General features: G+C 46.9%; 1 protein-coding gene across 2 annotated transcripts; it reads right to left on the reverse strand.

Annotated features, from left to right (window-relative positions):
- Nucleotides 1-53: 53 nt before the first annotated feature.
- On the reverse strand, nt 54-16,052 carry LOC139578371 (uncharacterized protein C1orf21 homolog). Of its 2 annotated transcripts, XM_071405861.1 has the most exons (6): nt 15,905-16,052; nt 8,219-8,348; nt 3,791-3,876; nt 2,509-2,579; nt 1,918-1,978; nt 54-1,641 (listed from the first exon to the last, which is right to left on the reverse strand). In XM_071405861.1, exons 2-6 carry the CDS (start codon nt 8,307-8,309, stop codon nt 1,594-1,596), a joined length of 357 nt encoding a protein of 118 aa, XP_071261962.1. In that variant the 5' UTR covers nt 8,310-8,348; nt 15,905-16,052; the 3' UTR covers nt 54-1,593. The 2 variants fall into 2 exon arrangements, with proteins under 2 accessions (XP_071261962.1, XP_071261963.1); XM_071405862.1 differs by lacking the exons at nt 8,219-8,348; nt 15,905-16,052 and adding an exon at nt 4,963-5,397.
- Nucleotides 16,053-19,845: the final 3,793 nt, after the last annotated feature.

The raw sequence follows: 19,845 nt of genomic DNA on the forward strand, positions 1-19,845 counted from the left end.
ACTGAAACTTAACACACCACCTCTGAGTCACACAGAGAGACACACAGAAGATGAACAGCTCCTGTGTTTCTAATTTTAATAGAAAAACAAAAAGTATCGAAAAATCAAATGAAAAAGAAAGGATCCATTAATGATGATGACATAAGCATGATCAGGGCTGTGTCTCCCAGGCAACCATACCTCTTTTTCTTTCAACTCACTTCTCAGTCCATGAAAGGCTGTTTGTGTGTGTGTCAACAGAGGGTGACTCCACTCTGCCAGTAAGCTTCAATACTACTGAGTCGAAGAGAAGCAGCGACTGAGCGACCAATGCGGAGGAAAGAGTAATGAACACTGCAGGTGCACATGAATAAGTCCAGCAGCAGGAACCAAACAACCCATGGCTGCTGGTTCCTACATTCACCCAAACCCATCAACACCACAGCCTACTAACATACTTACATAACACTGGGCTAACAAAATGACAGGAATACAATGGCATCTCTGTGTGTTTGTGTCCAGCTGCTTTGGTCTGTACTTATGTGTGTGTGTGTGTGAATATATGAGTGCATCTATGAATATGAGGTTGAGTGTGTGTGGAGATGTGTGTGTACAGTATGTGTTTAGTCTCACAAAGCCAGGGTCTGGTGTAGTAGTGTTGAGGGTATATTTAAGAGGACAGGTTGTGTAGAGACCCAGGAGCTCTGGCCTATAGAGCTGTAGCCTGCAGGAGGTGATGCATTATGATAGAAGGCATATAAAAAAAAAACATTAAAATTCTAATTAAATTTAAAAAAACTTAACTGGATGAACAGAATTTTAAAAGAAAAAGGTCCTTCAAAGGGCAGAAGTTCAGAGCTCCAAAAGAACCCACTCACTCTTCTCTCTCTTATTAAAATATCAGGGGTTCTCTCTTTTCCCTCCCTCCCTCCCTCCCTCCCTCCGGCTCACTCCAGCAGCGAGCCTCAGTTCTGTGACGAGGGCTGGTGGGGGTTATGGAAGTGCCCCCCCCCCCCCCCCGCTATCTCCATCCATATCTCTGCTCCTCGCAGGAGAAGCACAACAGCAAGAGCCATGGAGGGTGGAAACCAGGAGGGTGTCTCCCAGACAGATTGGACTTCACAGCCACAGCAGACACTGCGCTATGACCTAACACCCAGGCACAAGAAATCTATTGTCTCCCGAGACTATGATGCCGACGACGAGTCATGAGGGGGTGGTATACACAGAGTTGGACCAGGGACCACAGTACAGTTCAGTGGGGTGGTAGTTGCGGTAGAGGGGTGGGGTAGTATCTCTCCATAGTCCTGCAGGGGAGCAGGAACACTGGCCTGGCTGTAGTGAGTCCACATTTCGTCTCCCCCTCCAGCAATCCACTAAGGGACCCAATGTGACGAGGGCCAAGAGGGAGGCAACAGTCTTTGAGGATAGCATTCTCTCTCTCTCTCTCTCTCTCTCACACACACACACACAAAAAAACACAAGCTCACACCAACACATACAGAATCACAAGGCAGTCAAACATACACACACAAACACACAAGGATTCTCTTACATGCACCCATACACACTCTGGGAGGCTCTCTGTAGGGGGTTGAGTCGGGGGCCTGTGTGCTATGTCCCGTCCTCCGCCTCTTCCTCCTCCGAACAGTAGTCCTGTCCCTGTGGACACACCACAGATGAGAGATGAGACCAAGAGAAGAGAGATGATAGAGGGAGGACAGATAGCATCACCGTAGGAGAGATGGAGAGGAGAGATAAGACAGGGGTGAAGTGGATAGGAATAATGTAGTGTCTTTTAAAGGCCCAATCTGGATGTAGCTCAAGTTGAAGTATTTGAAGTATGTCAGATCCAGCCTATAGCAGCCCCCAATCCCACAGGAGACTGTCTCTTTAAATGTTCAGGCCCTGCTGCCCAGTCCCTCCCCTTCCCCCCACCTTCTCAATCTTCTCATCCAGCATCCTGAAGAACTCCTGCTGGCTCTCTGACGTGTGGATGCTGTGAAGGAAAGAGAGAGAGTGAGAACGAGCGAGAGAGAGAGAGAGAGAACGAGAAAGAGCGAGAGAAAGAAAAAGGAAGTTAGAGGGGGAGGAAACAGGAGGCAACAAACACACCACAAGAATTTTCCATAACACCCCCCACACAGGGGAGACACACACAAACACACACAGTTCTAAACCCCTGCTTCGGTGAGAGCCTTTGTGATTGTGGAGGAATTTGAATAATCATTTTATAGAGAGCTCACCCAGGAGTCTATAATCTAAAGACAAACTAAATACTGATACAGCACCCAATATGTCCACACACAATGTCACCAAACAGGAAATAGAGCCTCATTACACGTCTGGAAACAAGAGACACTAACCACTCAGCTACCAGCGACACTACAATGATAATAAATCACACTGCCTGATAGCATTTATGAATACATGCTGTATAAAACCACTGCAGTGATTGTTAAGTAACACGATGACTAGGTGATAACGTGTGCACGCATACAGTTATCACACACACACATTATGACTCACTTTGTCCTGTTGGCGTTGGCTCCAGAGCCTTCTTTCTGCTGTTTGCCCCTGTACTGTACAGAGCTTTTCTCCTAAAAAACACACACACACATCAGCTCACAGTTCCTACACAGAGAGAGCCTCGGGAACCCATGTAGTAGGTTAGAGGCTGGGGAGAGAATAGCTACCTGCCCCCTGCCAGCGTGGGCCCTAAGGAAGAATAGCCTGGCCCAGCTGGGGTTGCCTAAGGCTGGGGATAGAGAGGCTGCCTACCCCTGCTGCCTTGGAGCTGGGAAGAGAGACGCTGCCTGTGACTGAGTCATGTAGAGTTAGGCCCTGTACATGCTGGCAGGGAAGCTAGGAGACTGGTAGGCCAGGGGGACTGACCAGGGGAAATACCTCACTGGGCTGGATCATTAGAGGTGCTGGCTGTGCTCTGGAGGAACAAGACATGCCAAGGGCTTAGAATGTTTTAAACTATGAGCTGTCCTCTCAGGGTGTAGATCTCTCTGCTACTGTGCATGCTAACTACAGGCATTTCATGGATATGCAGCATCACACGTAAATCTGTGTGTGTGTGTGTGTGTGTGTGTGTGTGTGTGTGTGTGTGTGTGTGTGTGTGCACTTTGACTCTGCAGGATTAAATGTGCGTCTGTGAGAAACAGTTCCCTGTGAGTACTTTTTGTTAATCTGTCAAAATGTTTTAAAGGTCACGTCTGAAAATGAGGTTATTTGTTCTGCTGCATGTTTTAAGCCAACTGTGGCATATGAGGAAACTAATGCCACTATGACGACGGCAGCACAGTCACAACAATTGGTGGAATAAAGAGACAATGCAATGACAATCAACAGTAGGGTAGGACTTTCATTTCTCTTTGGAGTTTTGATTCCATTCTTTTCCTTCAATTGTTACCTCATCCAAAAGGGTGTGCACTTTTCTGGTTATTTTACAGCATTTGTAGGAAAGACTAAATCATAGATATTGGACCATGAAGGAAGGGGTCAAAACAACCTTACGAAACTCCCACATTCCATACACGCCAACACGCTGTCTCTACCTGCTCGGGAGGCACCACGGCTGTGTGTGTGTTTGCATTTGTGTAGCGTGTGCATCTCTGTGTGTGCATCTGTGTGTGTGTGTGTGTGTGTGCGGGGCTTATGTGGAGGTGTGCATTGAGCACAAACACTGTCTGTTTGTATGTGTTGATGGACTGTCAAAGAGAACTGTTTGTTGCATGTTGATGGACAGTCCGAGAGACGTACGTGTGTGTGTGTGTGTATGTGTGTGTGGCTCCTCTCTCACCAGGTTCTCCTGGTTACGTGCGTTCACCCGGTCCTCCTCTCCACGCATGTACTTCACCTCCTCCACTCCCTTCATCTTGTACTCGTCTGTATGGAGAGAGAAAAACAGAGTACAGTTAGACAAATAAAGAGCTACTCCTGCAAATCAGTGGCACTGAAAAGATACACAGAGAGAGAACCCCACCCAACAGTGGACATAACAGGTAACTTTATTTTCTGAGTAGCTGCCTAGGTTTTTCTGACAAAGCAGCACACACCCACCAACACTGACACACACCGCTAATAAAACGCACACGGTCTTATCTGCTCCATTCTGTGTATTTCACCCTTTCTCTGAAATACTCATATCAGACTGATGGTGAGACAGTAGGAGGGAGGGAAGGCACCTAACATGTGCAGTCAGTCTATCTGAAATGTATCATCTGCAGCCAGTATACTGTTCTACTCCTCTTCCTCTCACTGTCCTACTCACTCCTCTTCCTCTCACTCCTCTTCCTCCCACTCCTCTTCCTCCTTTTTTGCACCCCAAAAAAGTTAGTGCAAAAAGGGTCAATAGACTAACCGGACTAACTATTTAGTAGTCTTGGGGGTAGAAGCTTATCAGGGTCCAGTTGGTTCCAGACTTGGTGCATCGGTACCATTTGCCGTGAAGTAGCAGAGAGAACAGTCTATGACTTGGGTGGCTGGAGTCTAACAATTTTTACGGCCTTTCTCTGACACCGCCTGGTATAGAGGTCCTGGATGGCAGAGAGCTCGGCCCCAGTGATGTACTGGGTCGTACGCCCTACCCTCTGTAGCGCCTTGCAGTCGCATGCCAAGCATCCTGATGCAGCCATAGCGAATCTTTTTAACCTCCTGAGGGGGAAGAGTTGTTGTCATGCCTTCTTCACGACTGTGTTCGTGTGTTTGGACCATGATAAATCCTTATTGATGTGAACACCGAGGAACTTGAAGCACTCGACCCGCTCCACTTCAGCAACGTCAATGGGGGCGTGCTCGGCCCTCCGTTTCCTGTAGTCCACAATCAGCTCCTTTGTTTTGCTAACATTGAGGGAGAGGCTGTTGTCCTGGCATCACAACTGCCAGGTCTCTGACCTCCTCCCAATAGGCCGTCTCATCGTTGTCGATGATCAGGCATACCACAATGTTAACCTGTTTAAAGGTCTTACTCACATCGGTTACGGAGAGCGTGATCACACAGTCGCCCGGAACAGCTGGTGCTCTCATGCATGGTTCAGTGTCGCTTGCCTCGAGGCGAGCATATAAGGCATTTAGCTCGTCTGGTAGGCTCGCGTCACTGGGCAGATCGCGGCTGGGTTTCCCTTTGTAATCTGTGATAGTTTGCAAGGCCTGCCACAGAGAGGGGGAGGAGAGATAGAGAGAGAGGGATGTTCTCTACAGCTGCCTGCCTGGAGAATGCAAACATGTCATGGCAAAGCAGCCTGTCTGCACACGCCGACACACACACACACACACACCTAAAGCAACACACATTGAATTAAGCCAACCATCAGTCACTGTGGCTTAGTAACAGAGACAGGTAACAGAGGAGAAAAACGACTAACACTGAGCAGACATCAAAGGCACGTAAACACACTGAAGATGAGCCTATAAAAGGAAAAAGAAAAATGACAATATTTCATGGATACAAAAATGGATCTATCTGTCATAGCCTGGTTCCAGATCTGTACAGGTATGTGCTTGTATGGCATGACAATAATAATGACAGTCAGTTGGCTAAAGCACATACAGATCTGGGACCAGGATACATTTGGCCATATTGGAGAGGATGTGCATCAGTGAGTGTGTGTCTCCATTGGCACTGAATGACAGATGATGAGGCGACAGGGCTGCTTGCTTCATCATGATGATTTCGGGGCAAAGGACATTTTAGAGACAGATTCTTTTGAGGAAAAAAAGTATCTCTGATGTGGACATCTTTATCATTAGGAGCCGGGACCCTGTGTCGACCTTTAGGAGATCTCTGTGAAAATCCTCGCTCTCGGTCAGTTGAAAGTAGTGTGTGTGTGTGTCTGAGTCAATTTGAGCATGAGTGTGTGTCCATTTGAGGGCACTCCATGCACTGTCAGGCTGAGTGGAGTGGCCAGGGCAATCTGTGCCATTCTCCCCTTCCTGCAGTCTGTCAGTCAGAGCCTCCTGCCTGGCTCCCTTCCAGCCCTGACTGTCTCCAAAGGCCTCAGCAGATATGACATTTACATTGCCACTGCCCCGCCCTGCCTGGGTTGGTGAAATAACAATATACTAATGTCAGACCAGAAGTCATTATCACTGCCCTGCCCTCAGCCTGCCTGGCCTGGTCCACCGACTCACTAGGACTATACCACTATTTCCGTAGCAGGTGCTTCATTTAATCTCATAGCAGGAAAGATTATTAGTCTCATATTACATTACAGCTCAAGTCTAAAGATTGTTTTTTATTCACATGTAATCTAAAGTCAGTTAAATAAGTTCTGAAATACAGTGTAGTGAGGCCTCATATTTCCGTTGGAGTTCTGAATGTCTATACAACAATAGCAACATAGCGACTATATTTACACTACAATACAACCAATACACCCACTCACAACAGTCTGGCCAACTACAAATCAAATCGCAAAACTGCAACAAGACAACAAGTGACGTGCTACAACAAACAAGGTAACACACTCCGTTGTAGCAGACACACACGCTACTACTCTGATTATAAACCAACTTCAAACAGGCTGCAATCAGAAAGTGTTGCTATTTTCTGTCTCTTCCCCTGGTGTTTGGGTAAGGGAGCTCAGCCTTTCCTGTTATTGTGCGAGGGAGTAAAGGAGCATAAGCAGGAGACTGCCGTCACCTCAACACTCCTAACTGCGACACACACACACACACACCAGGCGCTCAAACAATGACACATTTTGACTGGCACACAATCTGTTGGATCAGATCACTGTGATTGATATGAGTGTTGCTCATTTTACCAGACACACTAAGCCCACTGTTCTATCAATAGGAGCCCAATGAGCTGAACTGGGAAGAAGGGATGATGAGCAGAAGGACGTGGGAGAGAAAAAGAAACGAGCGGCGGAGAGAATCAACATGCTGTGGCTGGGTGGTCGGCTGTAATCCATAGACAGTATCCAGGTCATCAGTTCTCTTCCTCCCTCTCTGTGACCATCAACGTCAAACAGACAGTTCATAGAATCATCTATCCAGCGCCCTCCATGCCCTGCCCACTAGTGCTGCAGAGAGAGCCCAGCCCCATTTAACGTCTACCACCATCTTATAGTGGGAGGCAGGCTGCAGTCTAGCAGATGAGGGGTGGGGGGGGTGGAGGACACAAGGCCGTGACCGAATGCTGTGATGAGAGGGAGGGGGAAAAGGGATGGGGAGTGGAAGGGAGAGAGACGTCGCAGTGGCTGGGGATGGATGTGAAAAGGAAGGAGAGATGGTCTAATACAGAGAGAGAGAAAGGAAGGCAAGAAAGTGAGGCCTTGGAAGGGAAAGGGAGGAAGAGATGAAAAAGGGAGGGGGAAAAGCTTGAATCTTTAACCCACGTCATCCTCCTCTCTCACGGGACATTCCCTCTCCCCCTCCAGGGAGGGAGGGAGGGAGGGAGGGAGGGAGGGAGGGAGGGAGAGAAGGAGTGAGAGGGAGGGAGAGTGGGAGGGTCAGAGAAGGTCAGAAGGCGAGACAGACAGAGGGACAGAGAGCGAGAGAGAGAGTGGGAGGTGCACAAATAAGGCCAGACTCATGACGGCATGGGTCTGACAGCCGGTGAGAGAGGGATAAAGAGAAAGAGAGAGAGACGGAGGGAGGAAGAGTGAGAGGCAGCAGAGGGAGAACAGAACGAGGCCTCCTGTGGCTAGTCATCTGCCATTTCCTGTGTGGTTATTCCAGCGTGCTGCTCCTAATTCTTAAATCTGTCGCTAATCCCTCATCCTCTCTCTCTCTCAGCCTGTCCAGCAGGCAGCTATAATTGATGCTGTTAACTAGATACACTTTCTCAACCCTCTCTCCATGTCCAAGCTCTAAAACATGAAGTACTAAGAGGACACACAACACCAAAACCACTCAGTGCAGTAGCCTCTAGGATAGCTAAGTAGTATTCACACAGGGTAGGAGGAATAGAATGGGAAACATGATACAAATATTCCCTATTCTCCTCAGCCGGGTTGGCAACTTGGCATTGATTAATAAAATGTATAGCTAATTATAATGTACTTGTAGACTAGAGACTGGATATAGAGTGAGATTAGAGGAGAGGTATAACAGGTAACATAGCCAGTGGGCCAGTGTGTGTGGAGTAGACAGGAAGAATATCCTATAGCACGTCACTATATTTCCATAGAAAAGCCTTCAGGTGGGAAGGATGTTTTACAGTTGAAAGTAGCCAGGGTTAGAATAGAGGGAGAATATAGGAGTGTGTATAGTGTGTACTGACCGGAGAAGAGGTCTCCGTTGCTGTAGGCCTTGCCCCGGCCTTCCTCATCGCTGGGCACGGCCGACACCTGCTTAGCCGAGGTGCAGCCCATCGCCTCACTCTCTGGCTCCTCTCCTCATGGCACTCTCACCTGGAGATAAAAAGAGAGGTAGAGGGAGGGAGAGGGAGGTGAGGGGAGAGAGAGAGAGATATGGTTAAAGTCCATAGAAGCTATAGAGAGATAACTACATTGGTTAACACAGGCATTGTATTTTAGTGACGACTGGGACAAACCAACAATATCGCAGCCTCTGAGCCTGTCACTGTGGAGCAGGAGTGTCAGTCACGCACACAGTGTCACAGGCAATACACTGTCACAAGCACAGACTGTCAGTCACACACAGTATTGTTGTCACAGGCACAAAGGAAAACACTGTCACAGGCAGACTGTCAGTGTTACACCCGCAGTAGATTATAACAGACACAGCAAGGCAGCATCAGACACTACCCACACCTCAGAACAAGGCAGCATCAGACACCACCCACACCTCAGAACAAGGTATTATCAGACACCACCCACACCTCAGAACAAGGTAGCATCAGACACCACCCACACCTCAGAACAAGGTATTATCAGACACCACCCACACCTCAGAACAAGGTAGCATCAGACACCACCCACACCTCAGAACAAGGCAGCATCAGACACCACCCACACCTCAGAACAAGGCAGCATCAGACACCACCCACACCTCAGAACAAGGCAGCATCAGACACCACCCACACCTCAGAACAAGGCAGCATCAGATACCACCTACACCTCAGAACAAGGTAGCATCAGACACCACCCACACCTCAGAACAAGGCAGCATCAGACACCACCCACACCTCAGAACAAGGCAGCATCAGACACCACCCACACCTCAGAACAAGGCAGCATCAGACACCACCCACACCTCAGAACAAGGCAGCATCAGACACCACCCACACCTCAGAACAAGGCAGCATCAGACACCACCCACACCTCAGAACAAGGCAGCATCAGACACCACCCACACCTCAGAACAAGGCAGCATCAGACACCACCCACACCTCAGAACAAGGCAGCATCAGAGTCCACCCACACCTCAGAACAAGGCAGCATCAGAGTCCACCCACACCTCAGAACAAGGCAGCATCAGACACTACCCACACCTCAGAACAAGGTAGCATCAGACACCACCCACACCTCAGAACAAGGCAGCATCAGAGTCCACCCACACCTCAGAACAAGGCAGAATCAGAGTCCACCCACACCTCAGAACAAGGCAGCATCAGACACCACCCACACCTCAGAACAAGGCAGCATCAGAGTCCACCCACACCTCAGAACAAGGCAGCATCAGACACTACCCACACCTCAGAACAAGGCAGCATCAGAGTCCACCCACACCTCAGAACAAGGCAGCATCAGACACCACCCACACCTCAGAACAAGGCAGCATCAGAGTCCACCCACACCTCAGAACAAGGCAGCATCAGACACCACCCACACCTCAGAACAAGGCAGCATCAGAGTCCACCCACACCTCAGAACAAGCCACTGGCAGTCCAATAATAGAGGCCCTGAGCCCTGTCGCTGAGACAGAGAGAGGAAGAAACAGAGAGAAACAGGTTGAAGGAGAGATAGAGTAAAAGAGAAAGAACAATGAGAGGGCAGAGAATAGATAGAGTAGAGAGAAATGTTCCAGAGCATCAACAGGCTGCCGACACTCCTCCTCCCTCCTCTATTTTCCTCTCCTCTTTGAAGTTGACAGGAAGTCAGTGTCCACTTCAGACCCAGCCTCCCTATGAGCTGGCTTTCCACTGCACAAAGCAACAGGTGTGCAGAGAGGAGTGTGTGTCTGTGTGTAGACTGAATTTAGAGTGGGCGCGTGTGTGCACTGTGGTGTCTGTTCTGTTTGCGTGTGTGTATAAGTGGTTTGTGAAATTTGTGTGTGTAGTTTTGATGTGTGTGTCTTTCACAGCTTTCTTGGCTAAATAACATGAATCTCCTGATGTGAGCTTGCACGGGTCTTTCTTAAAGGTACAGCGAGTGTGAAGGGATTCTTCTGGGGGCTGGCTATGCACGCACGCACACAGACACACAACTATCTCATTGGCAGGAGCTCAGACAGATCAGGCCAGAACAGCCCAATACTGCCTGACTACAGAGGATGGGTCGGTGTCTGACAGAGTTATCTGTGGCCTGACGGTGAGGCCTTCCCCTGCAGCCCAGGCTGCTTAGGCACTGTGGACTGCCTGTTCGTGTCAGAGCTGGAGCAACTCAATTATGGCTCAGACCATGGAGTCTGTCTGGACACATCTCTTAGAGTGCAGACGGTGTGTGTGTGTAAGGGGTAAAATGCTGAAATGTGGCTTGCAGCCTTGCTGATCCTTGAGTGAGTGAACCTCTAGCTCTCCTCCTGACTGAATCATACGGGATAATTCTGTGAAAATTCCAGTTGCATGAATGGATGTCTAGTTAAGAATCTCTCCGTCTTCTGTGTAGAATCCTAGCCAGGTCAGTGTTAATGGTGTTTGGGCTGTGTGTTAAATCAGAGAGCGTTGAGTTAGCACAGATGGCATGTGTACAATGCAGGCCTGTCAGCTAGGAACAGATGTGGAAGTGTGTCAATGGGACAAGCTTACGCTACCAGTTAAGACCCTGACACCAGCCGGATCCAACACTCACACACACACACACACACACTCTCATCCGATGATATCAATACACTGTTACAGGTAACTGCCAAAATAAAGGAAACACTTGAGTAATTGAGGGATACTAAGTATATTGAAAGCAGGTGCTTCCACACAGGTGTGGTTCCTGAGTTCATTAAACAATGAACATCCCATCATGCTTAGGGTCATGTATAAAAAGTATTTTGGCTAGCATGGCTAGAAGAGATCTCAGGGACTTTGAAAGAGGGGTCTCAAAGGAGCATATGGGGTTTAAAGGGTGTGTGTCTCAGTCACCAGATCTCAACCCAATTGAACACTTAACACTGGAGTGGTGCCTGAGACAGCGTTTTCCCATCAACAACACACCAAATTAAGGTATTTCTCGTGGAAGAATGGTGTTGCATCCCTCCAATAGAGTTCCAGACACTTGTAGAATCTATGCCAAGGTGCATGGGCAGAGATATGCCTAACTAACAAACAAACATGCAAGTTACAAACCCAATCTAAATATTCTGCCGTTAGGCTTATCCCTACATTATACCAAAAGTCTACAGCTACTGTACACTAAGAAAAGACTATTAGATTGCTTACATCATAGATACTTATTTACTCAAGGATCAGCAAAAGGCTGCAAGCCACGTTTCAGCATTTTACCACACACACACACACACACACTACCTGCAGGTCTGAGTAGTTGAACTCAGATAACACTGAGGGGATGTGTACATGCACAAGTGTGCTTGCGTAAACACATGCGTAAACAAGCTCCGTAGTGTGTCCACTACGTTCTAAGACACACACAGGCTCAGTAGTGTGAACCTTCTCAAATACACTGCTGTGCCAGAAGCTATCTGAGCCACCGCAGAGCCTGAAAAACTGGCTGTGGGCCCGCCTATCCTGGAAAGGGAAGGAGAGAAGGAGGGAGCGAAGGAGAAAGAAGAAAAAGAGGAAGGGCTAGCCGAGCCTTCCAGGGACTCAGAGTCGGGTTCAAAGGCCAGGTCTCTGAGACCCATCGTCAGCCATGACAGTGACAGGGACAGAGCCAGCAATTGGACAAGGGCTGAGACTGATAGACCCTGCATTGTGTCTCTCTCTGACATAACAGGACACTCAGCCAAAGCACCATAATATTTACTCTAGCCAGCAGCAACCCCTGTACCTCTTCTCTCTTCCTTGTCCCACTTTAAACACTACATCAGCCTGACAAGCCGGCAAGCCGTGCCAACACACACACACACACACACACACACACGCGTGCGCTTGTAGCCTTGTACACTCCGACAAGGAAGACCTGTTCTGAGTGTGGTGTTACTGTTCCTTGTGCATGTCTCCACTCTCTTGTGTTCTGCTGTGAGTACCTCTTTCCACTCTCCCTCCGTTGTAGTGGGCACGAGTGGCTGGGGGGAAGGAGGAGGATGTACAAATAACAGCTCCTCTGTTTGGGAGAACTCTGTCATGTGACAATGAGATGGGCAGATAGAGAGAGACACTGAGGCATAGAGATAGTCAGAGTGAGGCAGATACAGACAGGCAGGGAGGGAGTGAGACGAGAGAGAAGATTCAAGACATGTTGTTACGTACACGTTGGCACCAGGACAGGACTATGTTTTTTGTCAGGCCAATTAAGCCAACTGAGTTGGAAATTAGATGTCTGCATGGCTCACTAGATTTCCTGTTCTGTCTCTCCTCTGTGGCTTAGGGCAAGACAGAGAGGGAGAGAGAAGGAATGAAAGAAGGAATGAAAGAAAGAAGGAAAGAGCCAGAGAGGGAAGTGTGAATGAGTAGAGCTCAGAGGGCCACTGTTACTTTAATTAATCAGAAGAGTAATTGAACCCGAATGTTGAGTTAAATGGATACTTCGGAATTTTGGCAATGATGTCCTTTATCTACTTCACCAGAGTCAGATGAACTCGTGGATACCATTGTTAGCAGATACCCATAGACTTCCAGTCATTGTGCTAACTCTAGTTAGCATTGGCTCGCAAAACTACCTCTAACTTCCTTCATACTAGACTCAAGAGACATAAAAATGGTATCCATGATTTCAACGGACTCTGGGGAAGTAGATAAAGGGCCTCATTGCCAAAATCCCCAAGTATCCCTTTAAAGTTTAGATTAATATAACCTAGTGTTCAGCCACAGCCACAGGGAGTCATACGAAATACAACTTTGGACATTTTCCTAAGACAGAGGTTCATAAAAGGGAAAACTAGGAGAACCACAACGACAGAGAAAACCATACAGCATTGGTAGTTGCTTCAGCCTCAACTATTCTACATATGTTCAGACAGGGCAGTGTTTAGGATTATGGCCAGGAGTTTTATAGTAGGGACCCAGGGTTTTTCCCCTCCTCATGTCACATGGTCAGGGTAACACTCCTGACCCTATTCATTGCCGTATCACAGTGGCCTGGCCTGTGTGTCAGACTGTATCAGTGTCCTGGTACAGTAGTATCTCTGTGTGTCTTTCTTTACTCATTCACCATGTTATCACCTTCTCTAGACCTATTCCCTGCTCCCTCTCAGACATGCCCTCCCAGCTCAACAAACAGCAGAGCTCAGGTCAACCACGCCTGTTGTTCCCCCATCTCTCTCTCTCTGCTTAGCAGACAAATACAGAAATGCCATGAATATTCATTAGCAATCATTACCACTGCACCAGATATATTTAAAAATCAGGATCTAATTGCGTCTCTGCAGTAGGATAATTGGTGAAGCACTTTCCTGTGTGTGACTGACCAGGGTTGGTTTGTATTGTATTGGACCTAATTTGCAGAGTAGAAACCCTGAATAATGGAACAGAGTTGGAACATGAGTGCAAACGAGCATATTCCAGGTCATAATTCATTCGGCAAGAAGATCTTTTCACTGCCTTGCACTGCAAACGAGTACAGACTTTTTCCACCTCTCACTGTACAGTGCTGTGTTCTGTGTTCTCTTATCTGGTTGTACTCTGAGATCCATATCTTTGAGTGTGGTCCAGGTTATCTGGCCTTCAACAGAGCAACACCCATCTGCTGTTCTGGGAACCCAATGCAACGCCTCTCTAGCACCACTCTCTGCACTGCTGGTCCCCTGCTTCAGCAGAAAGCAATATGTGCCAAGTCCCTCTGTCCAAAACAAAGTAATATACCCTGGTCTGTCCATATGTACCACTGGACTCCGTATACAGTACACACTATGTACACACTGACTCAGAGTTGGGGAGAGAAACACACACACACACACAGCAATGTGAATCACGCAGCCTGCAATGTGTGAGCTTTGTGAGTCAGTACCTAGAGGGATCAGGTTGTGCTGGCCTTGTGCTTTATACACTGCACCTGACACCTAATGCCACTCAGCAATGCCAATGTGCAGAGACTGACCACCACACTCAGCATGTGCAAAGGTACTAACACACAAGCAGTCAGGACACACACACACACACACACACAGGCCTCCCAGTAACTATGGAAACCCAGCCTCCTCCTCAGAGTGATGTCACATTGACATTGCATCATATCAATCTTAATTAGGGTTGCACTCCCCCTCTGCCAAATACAGGCCAAAATCACAACCTGAGAGCCAGAGACAGTGAGAACATGGAGTGAGAGAGCACAACTGGAGAGATTGAGATGCAGAGAGATGAGCAGATGAGCAAGGACTGGACGGATAATAACAGATTGATCCCTCTTTCACACGCTACCTGGGAGACGCTAACTTCAGAGCAAGCTGTGCTCTGTCTTAATTCACCGCCGGATTTAAAGCTATAAGCGAGCTGCAAATAATACACATCACATTTATGGAGGATATAGGGAGGGGGGGTGAGAGGCAGGCAGATGGAGGCAGACAGATAAAGCCAGACAGAAATGTAGAATAGAGGAGAAGGGAAGAGGGCAGGCTGATCATCCAACCACAACAGAGTTCAAGGAGTATATTACCCAATGTATAAGAGTTCAACTAGCCAGATATAGTGGCTAAGCAATTACTCAAATACATATTTATGCATGTGCATTGATCCAGCTATTGCAGTGGACCAGCAGGGGATTGAATCTGGCGATTGACCAACAAATCAGTATAACAGGTGCACAGACTACTGTTATGTTATTGTTAAACAGAAGACTATATTCTTATGGAGATGTTGATGTAACGTAAACACTGAAAGGTATCCTACGTTGCCCAATACAAGCAAATCAGTGGCCAGATAATATTGAGCTGTAGCGGTCTCGAGGACGAGATATGATAGCCACTGTCATGTAGCCACAGACAGAAGTGGACATGAACAATAACCCCCAATTCACCCTATTGAGTCAACTTTCATTCTCTCAGAGGAACCGTAAGATCTCGATACAAGTCATGTGTGTTAATGTGTGTGAATTAAGATCGAACCAAGTGACAGCAGAGCGGGCGACCGAGGTCTAGCCTGTCCGAGCGTAGTTGCTGCTATTCTGAACACACAGCTGTGTCCAGCTGCGCTGCAGAGAGACACTGGGCGCATTGTTTCCCGCAGGAAAAGGGAGAGAGTAGCGGCTCTACGTGTGTACACACAGATACACATACTAGAATAGTTTCTACACAAACGTGTCTGTCTTTATGCCAGCCCAGGTGTTCTCTCTGTTTTTGTTGCTTTTAGTCCAGAAACAGACGGCCTAACAAACGAGAGGGAGGAGAGAAAGAGAAAGCGACGGGGCAAGGGGGGCAGAGCCTCGAGGATTAAAAACATGACATTTTGGTAAAAGCATTGAGATCGAACGGTATGCTTAACGGTAACCAAAACACCGCTACTACTCCATTTCCACTATTTTCTCATTGAGTCCACTCCTGACGCATGTAGTAAACACAGACATGTCCGAGAGCCGAACCCAAGACACAGGAAGGAAAGCGCCGGGCAATCACAGCCCGACTCAGGAAACAACAACAAAATAGAAGACTACGACAGAAATACATAATATGTAAATTATACGCCGCTAATAACGTGTTGAAACTAATAGCGAGTATATTTTCAATGTAGCTAGATACTTACTTTACTGAACCGGTTCTGCTCGGTCCACTTTAGATTCGCCGAGCTTCACGCGGACAGTCGGGCGGGAGCTGACGCTGTGGAGTGGCTGGGAACCGTATGACCACCACACTGAACGTAAGCTCTGGCTTGCGTCATTTTACCAGGATGCCAGTATTTCGCGCAGTAATGCAGCCATCTTGCTGAGGACTTTACTGTAATGTAAATATCCGGGTTACTTGTTGGCAATAAAAATATAGCAGATATTTTTTGGAACTCAAAATAACATTTATTCGTGGCAACAACAAAAAAAACATTACTTTTACAACAGAAGAAATCAGTGGCATGTGAGGGGCTACTTTTCTAGGAAATGACAGATTGACATGTAATTTTTTTACGTAGTACTGTGTCCAAATTAAAAGTGCTTAAAAAAATGCATGACATTTGTTTCTCAAAATTGACCAAGATCATGGATGGAGAGTTATAGTTCAACCATACAAGCTCAGTAGTTGTTCTCTGGAAAGAAAAGTGGAAGCTCTGAGAAAATGTAAGCCATTGACTAGCACAGTATAAAATCAATAGACCCATAGGGGGCCCCATTTCAATACAGTGGCAGCACTAAGAGATTTTATCCCCCCTCACTGGCAGAAAGACAGAGACATTCTATTACATGTGATAATAGGGTTACACAGCATGATCCATGCAGATTGAGCCTCAGAAATGATTCATAAATATTGTATAATATTAAAAACATAACATACAGTTGAAGTCAGAAGTTTACATACACTTAGGTTGGAGTCATTAAAACTCATTTTTCAACCACTCCACAAATTTATTGTTAACAAACTATAGTTTTGGCAAGTCGGTTAGAACATCTACTTTGTGCATGACACAAGTAATTTTTCCAACAATTGTTTACAGATTATTTCACTTATAATTCACAGTATCACAATTCCAGTGGGTCAGAAGTTTACATACACTAAGTTGACTGTGCATTTAAACAGCTTGGAAAATTCCAGAAAATTATGTAATGGCTTTAGAAGCTTCTGATAAATGATGTCAATTAGCCTGAGTTAATTAGGGGTGTACCTGTGGATGTATTCCAAGGCCTACCTTCAAACTCAGTGCTCTTTGCTTGACATCATGGGAAAATCAAAAGAAAGACCTCAGAAATAGAATTGGAGACCTCCACAAGTCTGATTCATCCTTGGGAGCAATTCCCAAACGCCTGAAGGTACCACGTTCATCTGTACAAACAATAGTACGCAAATATAAACACCATGGGACCACGCAGCCGTCATACCGCTCAGGAAGGAGACGCGTTCTGTCTTTTAGAGATGAACGTACATTGGTGCGAAAAGTGCAAATCAATCCCAGAACAACAGCAAAGGACCTTGTGAAGATGCTGGAGGAAACAGGTACAAAAGTATCTATAGCCACAGTAAAACAAGTCCTATATCGACATAACTTGAAAGGCACTGCTCCAAAACCCGCCATAAAAAAGCCAGACTACGGTTTGCAACTACACATGGGGACAAATATCATACTTTTTGGAGAAATGTCTGGTCTGATGAAACAAAAATAGAACTGTTTAGCCATAATGACCATTGTTATGTTTGGAGGAAAAAGGGGGAGGCTTGCAAGCCGAAGAACACCATCCCAACCGTGAAGCACAGGGGCGGCAGCATCATGTTGTGGTGCTGCTTTGCTGCAGGAGGGACTGGTGCACTTCACAAAATAAATGGCATCATGAGGCTGGATAATTATATGGATATATTGAAGCAACATCTCAAGACATCAGTCAGGAAGTTAAAGCTTGGTCGCAAATGGGTCTTCCAAATGGACAATGACCCCAAGCATACTTTCAAAGGTGTGGCAAAAGGGCTTTATGACAACAAAATCAAGGTATTGGAGTGGCCATCACAAAGCTCTTACCTCAATCCCATAGAAAATTTGTGGGCAGAACTGAAGAAGCGTGTGCAAGCAAGGAGCCCTACACACCTGACACCAGCTCTGTCAGAAGGAATGGGCCAAAATTCACCCAACTTATTGTGGGAAGCTTGTGGAAGGCTACCCGAAACATTTGACCCAAGTTAAACAATTTAAAAGGCAATGCTACAAAATGAGTGTATGTAAACTTCTGACCCACTGGGAATGTGATGAAATAAATAAAAGCTGAAATAAATCATTCTCTCTCCTATTATTCTGACATTTCACATTCTTAAAATAAAGTGGTGATCCTAACTGACCTAAAACAGGGAATTTTTACTAGGATCAAATGTCAGGAATTGTGCCAAATTGAGTTTAAATGTATTTGGCTAAGGTATGTAAACTTCCGATTTCAACTGTAGATATTGAAACCACTGACATATGTCTCCCTAAGCATGTGAAGACCAGCTGGCAGGTGTCTTCACAGACATTTTCATTCTCTCCTTGTCCCAGTCAGTAATTCCAACATGTTTCATGCTGACCACCATTGTCCCTGTTCCAAAGATCTCCAAGGTAACCTGCCTAAATGACTATCGCCCTGTAGCACTCACATCTGTAATTATGAAGTGCATTGAAAGGCTGGTCATGACACATCAACACCATAATCCCAGACACCCTACCCTAGACCCACTGCAATTTGCATACCTCCCCTACAGATCCACAGATGACGCAATCTCAATTGCACTTCACACTGCCCTATCCCACCTCGACAAGAGGAAAAATAACTGTGAGAATGCTGTTCATAGACTACAGCTCAGCATTCAACATCATAGTCCTGTCCAAGCTAGGGACACTGGGACTGAACCCCTCCCTCTACAACTGGATCCTGGACTTGCTGACGGGTCGGCCCCAGGTGTTGAGGCTAGGCAACAACACCTCAGCCACGTTGACCCTCAACACGGGGGCCCCTCAGGTGTGTGTGCTTTAGTCCACTACTGTACTCCCTGTTCACCCACGACTGCATGGGCGCGCATGACTCCAACACCATCATTAAGTTTGCTGCTGACGACGCGACGGTGAGATGGTCAGACTTAGCAGTGTGGTACCAGGACAACAACCTCTCCCTCAACGTCAGTAAGACCAAGGAACTGATAGTGGACTACAGGAGAAAGAGGGGGAAGCACATCCCCATCTACAATCGACAGGGCTGTTGTGGATTGGGTTGAGAGCTTTAAGTTCCTTGGCGTCCACATCACTAAGGACTTAACATGGTCCACACACACACCTGCACAGTTGAAGAGGGCACGGCCGCGCCCTTTCCCTTCAGGAGGCTGAAAAGATTTGGCATGGGCCCGCAGATCCTCAAAAAGTTATACAGCTGCATCATCAAGGGCATCTTGACCGCAAAGAGCTACAAAGGTGGGAGAGCTACAAAGGGTGGTGCGGACAGCCCAGTACATCACTGGGGCCGAGCTTCCTGCCATCCATGACCTCCATATCAGGCGGTGTCAGAGAAAGGCCTGAAAAATTGCCAGACTCCAGCCACAGACTGTTCACTCTGCTACCATCCGGAAAACAGTACCGGAGCATTGACTCTTGGACCAACGGGCCATAAGACTGCCAAATAGCCAGACTGCTAATCAGTTCATCAATGGTACTCAAACTACCTGCACTGACCCTACACACACTCACTAGACTTTATATACACACACCATATACATGCTCACTCACACACACACACACTACATTGACACTCCCACACAAATTCAAACAATACATATGCACACAACACACACACACTTTTACACTCATTTTCTGCAGCTACTCGGTTCTTTATTTTACTCCTATTATAATCATCATCTATCTGGATGCCTAGTCACTTTACCCTGCCTTCATGAACATACAGTACCTACCTCAAGTACCTCTATGCACATTGATCTGGTACTGGTACTCCCTGTACATATCTCCAATCTTGTGTATTTTATTCCTCGTGTTAGTTACTATTACATTTTTTTTTTTAAACTCTGCATCGTTGG

This window comes from Salvelinus alpinus, chromosome 6 (assembly GCF_045679555.1).
Source record: "Salvelinus alpinus chromosome 6, SLU_Salpinus.1, whole genome shotgun sequence".
Taxonomy (NCBI): Eukaryota; Metazoa; Chordata; class Actinopteri; order Salmoniformes; family Salmonidae; genus Salvelinus; species Salvelinus alpinus.

What these genes read in the sequence shown, in the direction of transcription:
- LOC139578371 (XM_071405861.1), bottom strand. Translation starts at nt 8,309, where the DNA reads ATGGGCTGCACCTCGGCTAAGCAGGTGTCGGCCGTGCCCAGCGATGAG. An exon ending in GCCAACGCCAACAGGACAAA is followed by an intron (nt 1,979 to 2,508) that starts GTGAGTCATAAT and finishes TTTCCTTCACAG; the next exon opens with CATCCACACGTCAGAGAGCC. An exon ending in TGGATGAGAAGATTGAGAAG is followed by an intron (nt 1,642 to 1,917) that starts GTGGGGGGAAGG and finishes GTGTGTCCACAG; the next exon opens with GGACAGGACTACTGTTCGGA.